General features: G+C 39.1%; 1 protein-coding gene across 1 annotated transcript in view; it reads left to right on the top strand.

The window, feature by feature from the left end:
• The window catches only part of dlg3 (discs, large homolog 3 (Drosophila)), a 123224-nt gene that overhangs the window by 60322 nt on the left and 48394 nt on the right, over positions 1–14508 (top strand). The window contains 8 exon segments of the mRNA XM_032555080.1: positions 1238–1291; positions 1644–1694; positions 4086–4210; positions 6345–6514; positions 6603–6739; positions 9043–9084; positions 9086–9188; positions 11275–11419. Coding sequence (XP_032410971.1) covers positions 1238–1291; positions 1644–1694; positions 4086–4210; positions 6345–6514; positions 6603–6739; positions 9043–9084; positions 9086–9188; positions 11275–11419 — 827 coding nt within the window.

Here is a 14508-nt window from a genome sequence, read left to right as displayed (position 1 = left end):
AATCCACAAATACATCTTCCAAATTAACACTGGCGCTGTACTTCCATATGTGTTTGAAACAGTGTATGTAAAAATATGATTTCAAATGAATCATTACCAATTAAATCAGTCCATCCAACTATAGATTTCCTTTACATGCACTGTTAGACAGTTAAAAAATCATTACAATTATTATCAGAATTTGCACCACCAGAATTATTTCATTTAAAATGTCATTCAGTGGAAAAACCTTAAAATGCTTGTCAAGTAGGTGACAGTAAAAGTAAAAGCTTCAATAAATGGTGGATTGTTTAATATAAAATATCAATAAATGACAGTTTGGGGCTGCACAGTGGTGCAGTTGGTAGCACTGTTGCCTTCCAGCAAGAAGGTCCTGGGTTTGATTCCCGGCCGGGGTCTTTCTGCATGGAGTTTGCATGTTCTCCCTGTGCATGAGTGGGTTCTCTCTGGGTTCTCCGGCTTCCTCCCACAGTCCAAAAACATGACTGTCAGGTAAATTAGTCTCTCTAAATTCTCCCTAGGTGTGAGTGTGTGTGTGCATGGTTGTTTGTCCTGTCTGTGTTTCCCTGCGACAGACAGGCGACCTGTCCAGGGTGAACCCCGCCTCTCACCCGGAACGTTAGCTGGAGATAGACACCAGCACCTCCTGACCCCACTAGGGACAAGGGTGTACAGAAAATGGATGGATGGATGAAATGACAGTTTGAAGGACTAGTTTATAGATGAAAACAAATATTTTTTATCTTGTTTTCCTCACTAAACCATTAGAGCTCAATTAAACATAAACTGTGATCATAAAGGTGTGCTTGAATGGAATATTTTTTGGCCTGTTTTGTTTTGTGGGATGTGCTTATTTGACGTGTTGTTCATAACTGATAACGGTTTTAGTGACCAAGTGGTGAGAAATTTAACTTTATCACAATTAATCACAATATCAATCATATATCAGACTGGTGTAAACGTGTCGTACCGTAAGCTGAGACGCAAGCGGGTTTACTTTATGAGGTGTGTGCAGCGCATCTGGCTGTGGCAGGTAATAAACGGCAGTCTCTCCAGCCCAGTCCTCATTCTCGGTCCTCACACCTTCCTCTGACTCGTCTCTTCTTGCGTTCGCAGTCCCACCGAGCCTCGTTGGCGGTTCCTATGGCATCCCAAACACTACTGTGCACACTTCATTACGTCTGTGCCTCTTCCAGCCTCGCACACCGAGCTAATGTGCCTCTCTTCATATTCACAGGCCAACCCTCCCCCCATCATTGTCAACGCAGACTCACTAGATGCAGGCCCTTATGTAAGTATCTTCTCTCGCTGTCTGCTGTACAGTAAGGATGCGTCTTATTCTGACTTTCTGTTCTGCGTGGACGTGTTTGTATGTTTGTGTGTGGAAAAAAAGCCCTCCCCCTCATAGCGTGAATGCCTTCTGTTTAAAGCGCGTTCTCCATTGTCACATATGCCATTTTGTCTGTTTGTAACACCATTTGGAGAATGCATTCACTCTGTTTTGTAAATAAATTATTTATGGTTCTTTCTACAAACAGATGCTGTTAAAGATTTCACCCACATTTTGTGCTTCTGTTTTATTTTTCTGAAAAATCTAAATATTCATCATCCTTACTGTGATGTTTTTGTTTTTGTTTCAACAGGTAAACGGAAGCGACGGGATGTTTAAGTATGAGGAAATCATTTTAGAGAGGGTAAGTTATATTTTATTCTTTGATACATTTCCTGCATAAGGGATTTCTCCCCACTAGGTGGTAGCACGCAGCTCATTCTTTGTCAAATGAGCTTGAAGAACTCAGATAAAGCTTTATGTGTGTACATACAGAAGAAAACTGTGTTTGTGAAGCTGCTGATCATACATCAGTACAGTAAATGACTCTTATGTGTGACGTATCATGCGAGTAAGAGGCAAGTCTTTTTATATAGTACATCTGCAGACAGGAGAAATGAAAAGTGCTCTCCTATCTGCTGCTCTTAGCAGGAGCAGTTCAACTTGAAGTGAGGAAGCTTTACTGTTTCTACTCTGATTATTCCACCTCCATGTTGATGCATCTCTGAATAAGTGCACAGCATATTTCTGGCCCGTTTACTTTAAAGTGGCATTTCTGCATGCAGAGTTGCACCTTTCAGGGTCTGTGGTTGTGCAACGTTCGGTGGTCCAGTACAGCTTCTCCTTCCTGCTCTGCAGCAGCACTGCTGTGAAGCCTCAGCCCCACTCTGTCCTAATTTGTTGCGACTGTTTCTCATTAATTATAGAAAATAATAAAGTGAAGTCTTTTCTCAGCTGTCTTGTTTGCTGCCTATCTCTGCGGCCATGGCTGTGAGACGCAGCACTGTGCCTCGGCCCGCTGGATCCGAATGGGGCCTGTGTAGTCAAAGGGATGAGAATGGCTGGAGGTGGCAGTGTCGGTCTACTTCAGAGACCTAGAGGCACTCAGTCATGCAACAGAAATTATTTTAAGTGGGCTATATGTGCTTTTTGTGTGGTGTAAAAAGGTTAAAATATCTCCTTTTGTAGAAAAATACATGCTACACACTACAAAATAAGTAATGAAAGTATGCATGAGCCGTGCTGATACCGTGTCGGGTTAATATCAATATCAGCCAATGCTCAAAACTGCATCAGGGCATCCTTAGTTAGAGATACCAACTGTGGAAACATTCAGGCTCCTGATCTAAAGCTGGTAGAGAGACACACCCCAAAAGACTTGCAGTTGATTCTGCAAAGTGTTGCCTCAGGGGGGCTGGATATAAATAAACACACTTTTCAGTTTATTACTTATAAAAATATTTGAAAAGCATTCATAATATTCCTTCCACTGTTACTGCTTGTGTTCCCAATAAAATCCTTTATATTTGTGGTTGTAAAGTACGGAGTCCCACAGGGGACATGGGTGGATTGTTTTCTTTCGCATTATCTCGCAAAAGTTTTGCATTCCCATACAAGACTTTTTGTTCCCTCGCAATAATTTATTTAGCCGTCAATTCATGCGACATCTTGAATATTGAAAGTATTTTTGTTACAATATAATGTTTTGTCATATATGTTAATATCTTGTTTGTGAGTTATCTGAATTTCAATTTATTTATTTTTTTTGGATAAATGCAACAAACTGATGCCCAAAATGCAAGAAGCAAAACAGTTAAAATTGAATCTCAAAAGGACAAAAGGAGTAAAGAGAAATAAAAACAATTTTGACTATTTTTGAGTTATTTCACAATGTAATATTAACATATGACAGTTTTGGTTGTATCTGTTGGTCTGAAGGTTAAATAAAGAGACGTTGTCATGTCCAATCCCATCTCCATCGAAAAATATTACAAAACCTAACATTCTGTTAAAAGATCGATTTTCAACCAGTTTTCTGGACAAAGGTTTTAAGTATATAAACACATTTTCACCAAAGATCTTTAAAGGTGTATGTGCAATTTTAAATTAACATTTGTTATCACTGTGACTGCACACAAAATAGACCGAGGTGTATTTGAGAATGAATTGGAAGGGAATGCAAACACTGCAAACAGAAAAAAAAACATTTTACCAAGTATTTTTGGTCTAGTTTCAAGGGAAAATATCTTAGTACACTTGATGTAAGACAAAACTGACTTAGCAGTAACCTGTCCACTTGGTTTAAGTCAATAATTGTTGACTATAGATTTTAAAAGATCTGATGGTAGATTATTTCACTTATAACAAGACATTTTCCCCATTTTATAAGGCAAATAATTTGCCAGTGGAAACATCAAAATTAAGAAGCTATTGACTTAAAACAAGCCCCAATATTTTGCTGAAAAGTTGCTTGTATGTTAGTTTTGTTGTACTTGAAGTGTACTAAGATATTTGTCCTAGAAACCAGACCAAAATACTTGTTAATGTTTTGTGTTTCTGCAGTGGATTGCAATATTGATTGTGAGGCAGCGCAGAAGCAAAAATTTCCCCAGTGTCCTTCAGGGGTCTCTGTAGTAATATGACAAACCTGTAAAAACATTTAAAGTGGTACGGATACTTTTACACAAGCTAACATGATGTGGGCTCTTTCTTCTTCTGCATTCTAATGAAAACACCAATCCCAACCTGTTTTCAGGGGAACTCCGGCCTGGGCTTCAGCATTGCTGGAGGAATAGACAATCCCCACATTCCCGATGATCCGGGGATTTTCATCACCAAGATAATCCCTGGAGGAGCAGCTGCTATGGATGGACGGCTGGGGTGAGTTCACCTCGTTCCTCCCCACCTCGTTCATATTTTTTTTGCTCTTTTCGAGCTCAGCTGCGCTCTCCATCCTCCTCCTGCTGTAACCTTTCTGCTCACATCTTTAGCGTTCACCAACACCGTGTCCCGCCAGCCAGCGCTGTGTGGGAGGCAGAGTTTCTTCAGCTCTCTGCCTCTTGGCTCCGTGTGCTTCCTCAAACTTATGATTCAATGCAAAAAAAAAAAACAAAGTCTGTGAGATGTAAAAAATTATGATATGGAGTGCTCTGATTATAGGAGCCCTACTTGGATCTCCCTGTGTTTTATGCATCAAACACAGGGGCGGAGCATCAGGGTGGCTGAGGGGGACAGCGGCCCCATGGGAGACAGAATATGACTTTCCTTTATCACATCTGATGAGAGCTGGAGAAGGCAGGCCCTCTTATATGTTATTATATAGCATGGTGCCCCAGTAGATCATATAGTAGGCTGCCCCAGTCATTGTTGACTCATGGTTGCTAAAAGCTATACAGGACCGACTGGTTGTAGTGACATAGTGGGTGTAAAATGTTGAATAAAATGTTGTGCTACATGACTGGCTTTATTTACATTTAACTTTATGACGTACAAAATTACAAGTGGATTGTCCATATTGTCTCCAAGTGTATTCTGGGTAAAGCTTGTCACCAGCCGTCCACCAACGTCATCATTAGTCACTTGGCAACAGATGGCAAACTAGCTAGAGCATTTCTACGGACTAAGTTAACATGAGTGGAGCTCCATGGAAAGTGAAAAGGATGGAAAAAATAGAGCAAGGAAAAGCCAAAAACTGGACGCATATTTTGTTCCTCAATTTGGAGATGAACCGGACTTTTTATTGGCAGCGATTCAGATCCGCCAAAACTGCCAGCCCAGCAACTAGTTACAGGTAGCAACTCTGACATTATTTACAAAGTGTGAGTTAACTGTAGACTGATTGTAAATTGTATCAACCCAGCCTCCTAGCTTACATCCCCTTTTCTCTCTGTTGGTGGTACAGCGGTGATGTCAGGGACAGAAGGCTGAGTTATAGTCGCGTTTTTAACAGTTCGGGTTGAGCGCGTTTTTGAGCCAAGACAGCGGTCTGGCGTTTATAGTTAAGGTTTACACTGGAGCCGCCTGGAAGACCATCTTCCAGATCGTCCAGTTTGTGTGAACGGCGGCGCGCGCGATCCGCACCGAGTTACAAAGATCCAGAGGTGCACGAGGCACTGCGACATGCGGCGCGTGCCTCTGCTTACCCGCTTCAACGCGCGCTGCTCCAGGCTCTGAGTTGAAATTGATAAAGTGTCAAATGATCCGAACCCATCCGCGGTTCTGAACTGATTTGAATTTGTGTCGTTTCATCATTAGTGACTAGTAGCCTGATGTTTCTGTTGTTCTCTTGGTTTGTTTTACTTCATGTCAGATGGATTTCAGAATGACATAGTCGCTCTCTGTGGTGGTGAAACTTATAAGATCCGCTGTTGCGGGCATGTCTATGTTGTAAAGTTAAATTATCATGAGCTTTATTATTTGGGTATAAAGAGCCCGGTCATTAGCCCCGCCCCCGGCCCGACGCTGACTTGTTCCGCTAGTGATCAAACACAGTGGGGTGTGCAGAGTTGAGTAGTAATTAGTTACATTTACTCAGTTACATTTACTTGAGTGACTTTTTTGAACTTTTAGGACTATGTTGTACTTTTTACTTTGACTTGAATAATTTTATTTCTGGATTTTCTACCACTGAATGAAAACAAACATGTTTTAACCAATAAATCACCAGACACAGACATACCTGCAGTTTTTGTTAAAGTTTTATAAGTTTTTTGTTAAAGAAAGTGATTTGGAAAAAGTTTATTTTGCCTGATTTTGTAATTTTTTGTTACTTATATAAATTATTGTAATTTTTGTCCTTAAAATACAAAAAAGTTCCACTTAGCTTTATATTTTAGTCCGTCTGATAATGTAATTTTAAAATATTAAATTAACTTTTTACGAAATACATTTTTACTCTTACATGAGTAATTTCTTGGCTGGCTACTTTTTACTTTTACTTGAATAAAAATATGTTAAAGTAGTGCTACTTTGTCCACCTGTGGGGCTTTGTGACATGCATCTGAACCTCTCTCAGGGTTAATGACTGCGTGCTGCGTGTGAACGAGGTGGACGTCTCCGAGGTGGTTCACAGCCGAGCGGTGGAAGCCCTGAAGGAGGCGGGGCCTGTGGTGCGGCTGCTGGTCCGACGGAGGCAGGCCCCCCCAGAGACCATCCTGGAGGTCAACCTGCTGAAGGGCCCCAAAGGTCAGACTCTGGGACATAAACAACATTTACTTGAGAGGCTGATTATTTGTACATGCGGTGACTGTCCCGCTTTGTGTTTCCCGACCAGGACTGGGATTCAGCATTGCTGGGGGAATTGGGAACCAGCATATTCCTGGAGACAATAGCATTTATATCACCAAGATCATAGAAGGAGGAGCCGCCCAGAAAGATGGACGACTGCAGACTGGAGACCGACTGCTAGCTGTATGAGACTTCACTACATACATCTGTATTTCAAACCAAAATACTTGATTTTTAAAAAAATCTAACTTGTTTTAAATCTAAATTCCTACATATTATGACATAATGACAATCATCTGGCTGTTAACCAGATTTTATTTGTTATTTAGGTGAATATAGGTGAATATACTCTTATAGATTTATTTTGTTTTTGCTTTCAATTTGATATAAATGTAATAAAGGGATTTTAGATCAAATCAAGAAAATTATACACAAACCTGACTATTATCTTCATGAGACTGTCTCTGAAAAACAGAGTGTCTTTAGTCAGAGACTTTTTCAAATTCACTGTAATACAGACCGCTACAGGAGAGCTTTCCTGCCCACATCCATCTTCACCTACAATAACGTTTGAAGAAATTTGAATTAATATTAGTTCCATTTAATTTCCCTTTAGGAAGTAAAATAAAATTTCAAATGAGAATTTAATTTATTTCTTAATTCAGTCACTTTGTCGGGGTTTTGAGCATAAACTACCTGTATAACTTTATGCCAAAGCATTTCAAATGCATTTAGGTCCAGATTTTGATGAGGCCACTTCAAAGCCATTCAGAGGCGGAATTGTTTGCAGATTTTGGGCCATTGTTCTCCTGCATATCTCAGTGGTTTTTGAGCTTAAGGTCAGGAACTGACAGCCAGACATTTTCCTTCAAGATTTTCAGCTACAGTTCCACCAATATGGCAAGAGGTTTCTGCTCCAGAAGCAGCAAAGCAGCTGCGGACCAACGCACTATCCACAACATTTGTCATTGTCAGTAATGATGGCCTTTTGCTGAACTATTTTGTTTTTTTTGCACCATATGTAACACATGACATCCACAAGATCTCCAGTTACGTCTTATCAGTCCACAGACTATTTCCCAAAACTTCTTGGTGATCAAAATTCCTTTTTAGATCATGATTTAGAAATCATGAGACCAGCGAGGTTTGTTGAGGTCTAGATGTTCTTGGTTATTTTCTGACCTCCTGCATGAGTCGCAGATGGACTCTTAGAATATTTTTTGTAGACTGGCCTCTCTCGAGAAGATTGACCTCTAAATGTTTTTCTTTGTTAGTGAATAGTGGCTCTCACTGTGGTTTACTAGAGTCTCAATCTTAGGAATGGCTTTGTTTCCTTTCCCAACTGCCATTTTGGAGATTTTATAGCCCACTTCATGTCACCAGGGAGGTTTTATGTGTTTTTGTTTTAAACTCTACAGATCTGATAGTTGTCAGGTGTGGTTAGATACTTAAAATACAATAAACTGTGGTTGGTTTGATGACAGTTAATTTGATAATTTAACAAGGGAGGTAGTTATATTTTCACACAATTCCCTCCATTTAAAAACTGCTTTTACCTTTGACACTAAAATTTGTTTGATGATCTGAGAGAGGGAATACTTTTTCATTGCACTGCAGTGTGTCGTGTGAAAGTAAAAGTTCATGACATCACAAACTGCAGTAAATTTTATGCGAGACAACTGAACAAAATCCCAAAGCAATAAATGAAAAGCTCATTCCCTACTCACTCCTTTTATTGGAATAATATTTCTAAGTAGCAGGCGAATGCTGATGATCAATTGCATTTGACTGTTTGAGTATTCGTTACACATAGCCAAGGACGAAACACGTCAGCAGTGATTTTAGAGAAACTGTTTCAGGCATTCATCAATCTGGTTGTGAGGACAATTATTAGTAATGTAGAGTTCATTAAAGAAATCTAATATAAAGTTTCTTTTTGTGGACATATGGCAAAAATTTTCCATAATTTATAATACAAATACAAAATATATTAGAAGTCTTACTTCTTTGCAGATGCTATCAAACAACAATATTTGAAAACATCTCAAAAGGCATTTGATAAATTATACAGTATCAAATTAATTTATTACAAACACAGTTCGACAAGCTCTTAAATCTGACTTTCAAAGTGTTACTCATTTTCTTTTAGTGAAATGTCAGGATTTACTGTTTATTTAAAGATAATTTTGATCTTATTTTAAGACCTGGTCTTCTGCATTCTCCGTAGCATCTTTAAACCTGTTGCTTCAGTATTAGCAAAACTATAATAGGAGGGATACATTAAAAACTTCAGTCTCATCTGAAATACTTTAGAAATGCTCCGTTTTACTTCTGTCAATGCCACAGTACACAACATGTATTTCATTTTCCATTTGTTGATGAAATGAACTCTCATATTACCTACCAGCTATGAATCATTACCATCTTAGCTTTGTGATGTTGTCACAGCTCGTATTTTTTTATTCTCTGACGGCCAACACATTCAGGTGAACAACATCGTGCTGCAGGATGTGCGTCATGAGGAGGCAGGTAGCTGCGCTGAAGAACACCTCTGATATGGTTTACCTCAAGGTGGCCAAGCCAGGACCCGTGCATCTGAACGACATGTACGCCCCTCCTGACTACTCCAGCAGTACGTATCTGAATCGACCTGTTGGTTGAATTCTCCTGTCCTGTCCAAGAGGAAGACCTTCACAATACGTCTTGCATCTTTTCCATCTTTGTCGTGAAAGTTTTTGTGTTTTTAGGAGTTGATCACTGTTCTCTGCTCAAACTGCAATGCCCAGACACCCACATACTGCATGTAGTAAATGCTTGTACACACATACTCTCACCCCCACACGCACACACACACACACAGTTTCTCCCACAGCAACGACAAGCACAGTTCTCTGCCACCCACAGAGTGTGGATGGTTTCTCACATCCCACCTGCTCATGAGAGCCCACGATCTTGAGCTGCAGCTTCTCAGATTTCAGCAGAGCAGTGATTTAATGTTACAGGAGACCAGAGTGGGACTCTCATTGATTGTGGTTTCTCTTAATATGTTCCTGTCTTGTCTTCAATGCACAGCATCCTCTTGTACTGTATTTAATACGATCAGCAAAGCCTTGGATTAGAGCAGCAACCAGATCTGCTTCCTAATACTTAACTTGTTTGAAATTGGTACAGTTGCATTCATTGCTCTAAATGATTGTATTCAAATAAAGAAAGAAATTTTGTGCAAGAACCAGTTTTCTTCTAAGAGAAAATATCAATAGAGTAAGTTAAAAAAATTTATCCTGTCACAAATACACATCAGGCTTATAATGTATCCTTTATTTATTTATTTATTTTTGCAAAACTCAAGAAGACATGGCTTAAGAATGTTTTGATAGAGAATCAGATTAATTTGTAAATAAGTAAAGATCAAGATTTTTCCACACAAGAGCAGCTGCTCTGAACCTTCACACTGTTACTTTTAGTATTGCATAAGAAAAGGTGATAATTTTTAACATAATTTTTTTAGACATTTTATCCACTTCTGCATAATCTCAACTCAAATTGGTCTAGTACAATATGAGAGAAAGTTTTTGTGTCTCTGGAGACTGCTGACTGATAAAGACAGACTGTTATTTTATGACCTAGAGTTAGATAATTACATACACTAGGACTGCAATGGCGATAATATTAGTAAATATTGCAAAGACGTCATTAGGTGTGATATAAGCCTTTTTATTTCTTTTATCTTTTTCTCATCTGTGACCTTTGGCATTTTGGGCAACGTCATCTTTGTCCTGCGTGAGCTTTGGCTATTGTGAGACTCTGTCCAAATTTTAGACAGTTGGACATATTAGCATAAAAAACAAGTTTTTAACACTTGGAATAGCCAAAAAATATTACAATAATAGCATTGAATAAGCCTGTCACGATAACAAATTTTACTTTAACAAATTTTAAGTTGTCATTTATCGCAATAACTTGTCCCAGAAGTTATTGCGATAAATGATAATATTGTTGTTTTGAGACCATTGTTAACATAATATCATGACAATCACATAAAAATGCAAGAACTCAATATTAAATATCTATAAACATTTAATTCTAATGAATATTTAACACTTTAACTGGAAGAAATTTTAAATATCCAAAGTAAATAAATAAAGCAAACTAAATAACAAATAAAATGAATTATGAAGTCTCTGCAAACAAAATTATCCTTCAAAAAAAGGTCTAGTTGAGACCAAAGCACCAGACTGCAGACTTTTATCATCCAGTTTTTGGTAGAAAGAGAGAAAAGAGGAAAAACAATAAATATTGCAAATGGAAATTATTGACTTTGAATAATTGATCATGCGATTAATTGATTTATTACTTATTGTGACAGGCCTGGTATTGCACACACTGATGAAGCAATGAGCATGAAGAAGTCTTCGTGGATGTTTATAACTGTTGTCATGAAGTATCATTTGGTAAATAATGACACTTTTAATGCAACTTTGTATTAAAAGTGTCATTATTTTCCATCATGTTTATGACAGTGTCATATCATTCGTATAGACACCCCTTCAAATAAAGTGTTAGCCAATATTTTGAAATTATCTTTACCTAACCAACAACAGATGGTATTTTTGATTTTTAAACATGCGATGACGCTTCACAGATGCTGTTTTACTACTTGTAGCGCTTTTGTTTTAATCATTCTTTCTTTCTCCCTACTGGCCTGGCCCTCCCTCCAGCCTTCCCCACCATGGTGGACAACCACGTCAGCCACAGTTACATGGGGGCGATGGAGCCAAAGCCGGTGTATCCACCGCCCCAGGTCACCCCGTCAAGGTACTCGCCCGTCCCCCGCCACATGCTTGGGGAGGAAGACTTCACGAGGTAACTTCCAGTTTATCCCCACCACGGCTGATTCTCTCGTTTTTTCAATGCTGTCACAACAATAACTCTGAACAAATCATAGTTGTGTCTGCCTGGTGTAACATGGCTGTGGAGCGCACCTGTTTCATGTCTCTAGGGAGTATTTTTATGTTTCGTTTGGGTTTCTTTCAGTTGCCAGTGGCCTCCATTTTGTTTTTGCTTCACATGTATTGTCATAGGGACTCTGATGATACATGCTTGAGCAGTAGTTTTAAATATCCTCATGAAGTGCTTGACGGTGGAAAAAGAAACACAGGCTTAATTTCCAAATGTCAGCTCATTGGGGCCGTGGCGGTGCACACTACATCATAGCTGGACAGCGTGCGGTGGCTGTGTGCTGAGAGAAGCTCCTTGTCACTTCTTGTACTTGTTATGACTGTGTTTTAACCTTTGACTTCATATCCAGCTAGTGGATCAGAAGTAGCATTCATAAGGGCCTGATTGGACTGTCCCACGAGGCTTTGAGTCAGCTTAACCCAGAGCTCTGGGGAGAGAGGGCTGTATTCCCCCTGTTTATTGGTGTGTGGGCGTGTGTGTGTGTGTGTTTTCCCGGGTGAATGTTTGTTTTGTTGCCCTGTTATGTCCTTGTACAATCTGTCTACATGAGTCGTATGAGTATTTGTCGCATCTTTGTTGGTATGTGTGCTTTCTTTGTGTCCTACACTTGTCCCGTTCACTGTGATTCCTGTACCCCACAGCAGAGCTGAACCTATTTACAGTGTCATCCACAAACCTGGGGATAGCAAGGTGCCCCAGGCCCACTACAGAGGCTTCTGTCCTTCCCCTGCTCCCCTGTGCCAAGGTCCACTCCCCTTCTCTGGCAGGTACTAACCTAGTCCACCACGCCTTACTTAGCTAACCCTCCTCTCTGTACCTCAGCATCTGGATCTGGCCTAAGACAGAGTAGAACCAGGGAAAAGGAAAGCTTCCTGATCAGCAGTAAATACTGCCACAGCTGTGTAATAAAACACACTATGACGCAAGCAAAAACAGACTCAGAGGATAAGAACGACAAAAATATGTGAATGAGAGGGGAGGGTTGGAAGGGGTCGCAGGGTGACCTTTGTGATTTCCTGTTTTATTTCTCTTTATGTTTGCATGTAAATGTTTCCCTACCTCATGTGTATGTGACAGCTTCATGTTGGTACAACGTGTGGTAGAGCCTCTTATTTTCCATGACCAGCGGGACGTTTGAGTCCAGTCGGAAAGTTTCATACACTGTGATTGTGACTTGGGATTTCGGTGCATATTTTTGGAGTGGAAGATGCAACTTTAATGATTTACTCACACCTAGCGCTGTGCAATATGGCTGAAAAACATATCTCTATGTGAGCATTTAATATCAGTCAATATTGATAATTATTTATTAGTTTTTTGTTTTAAATATCTGAATAACTGGTTGTGTGACCTGTTTTATCCACAGTTTTCACTCCACTTTGTTGTTTTTTATTTTAAGCAGTTATGAGGCACGGTGAAGAAACCTTAAACTGCCACAGCGTAAGTTACTCAACAAGTTGTTGCTAGGTAACCACCAGTTCCTCTGCAGGTTGTTGCTAGGTAACCAAAGAGCAAGTGAGTTAGTTGATTTTACAACCCTTGCTTAGCTGGCCGTGAATGGTTGACTAAAGTCTTTCCTCTGCCTACATCTCCCAGAATGCTGTGCAGTTTTGGATTGGAGATTGCTCTTTCTTTCCTTCCTCATTTATTTATTTCTTTCTTTACTTCTTTCTCTCTTTATTTCAAACAATTAAGAAAATTACATGGGAAAAAAACATTAGTAACAACTTAATATTTCCAGCAAAATATTATGTAAAACAAAACACAAGTTGTTCAAAAAGGGAGCAGAAAGAAGCAAAGGTTTATCCTGTCCTATCCCTGAATTCAGGGATAGGACAGGACATAGGACAATATTCTATTAGATGTGTTATATATTGATATGGATCACCTTTCTATCTTAGTGTAAATTGTTATTGATTTATTGTCCAGCCCTACTCACACCTGTTGTTTGACTTGTTGTTTCTTGGAGTTGCTGTTTGATCAAAACCTTTTGAAGCTCCTGCAACAGCTCGGGTTTGATAATTGACTAACTTTCTGCACAGAAGTTATAAAGTAAACCAAACTTTTGATCCAAGTCCACAAAGACTGACTCACAAAAGTGTACACCCCCATAAGTCAGAAAATTACATGTAAAATCATTTCAAAACCGTTTCTTCATACATGGATCATTTTTAGAGGTCAAACTAAACTAAAAAGGTGGCTCATCGTCACCCTTAAACAGACACCTGAAGCTTTTGAGTCAGATTATATTTCAATTTGACCTGATTATAATTTCATTCACCTTGGAAAAAAAACTGATCTGTTTGATGATAACTCACCCCAATTCATTATGCTGCCACTGCTGTGTTTATCTGTATATGTAATGTTTTTTTGAAGGGGTTTTTGGGGGGTGAATCCCTGCTGGTTTGCAATCCTACTTATTTTTCCACGCAGGAGATCATGCCACGGTGTTGACTTGTTCCTCACTGATGTGTGCAATGAGATCATCCTTTGTGACCACTCTGCCTCTGGCCTTTGCTAGATGATTCAAAAGAGAAAATGTCTGGAAAATTAAAATTAAACTGCTCACAATTACAACATAATTGCAATAATCAATGTTGGGTGTGTATCTAATGAGGGTGAAGACTGAAACTGATTTAAAAAGTGCCCTAGTTTGGGGTATGCGCACTAAGACAGGATGCATGTTGTACCTTTTTATTTTTACATGTCTTCTAGTCTTTTTTTCAGTTTAACAAGATACATGTCACATGGTTGACATGGTTGCATTTTTACATTTAACAGCAGTTTGTACACTTTTGTATTGTCAACTACCTTTAAAAATTGAAATTTAAAATTATTAACTTTCACAATCATTTTACTAGTAATTTAGAACATGCAATAAACTTTGAAAATATGAAAATAGAACATTTTTGGCATGCATTTTGGTTCATTATCCTAGAAGAATGTCAGAGCCATGTCAACATTTTAACTAAATGACTTCTTCTAAGTCAGGA

This window comes from Xiphophorus hellerii, chromosome 23 (assembly GCF_003331165.1).
Source record: "Xiphophorus hellerii strain 12219 chromosome 23, Xiphophorus_hellerii-4.1, whole genome shotgun sequence".
NCBI classification, from domain to species: Eukaryota; Metazoa; Chordata; class Actinopteri; order Cyprinodontiformes; family Poeciliidae; genus Xiphophorus; species Xiphophorus hellerii.
The sequence above is the reverse complement of the archived record's forward strand: the minus strand, read 5'-3'. Positions and strand labels throughout refer to the sequence as shown.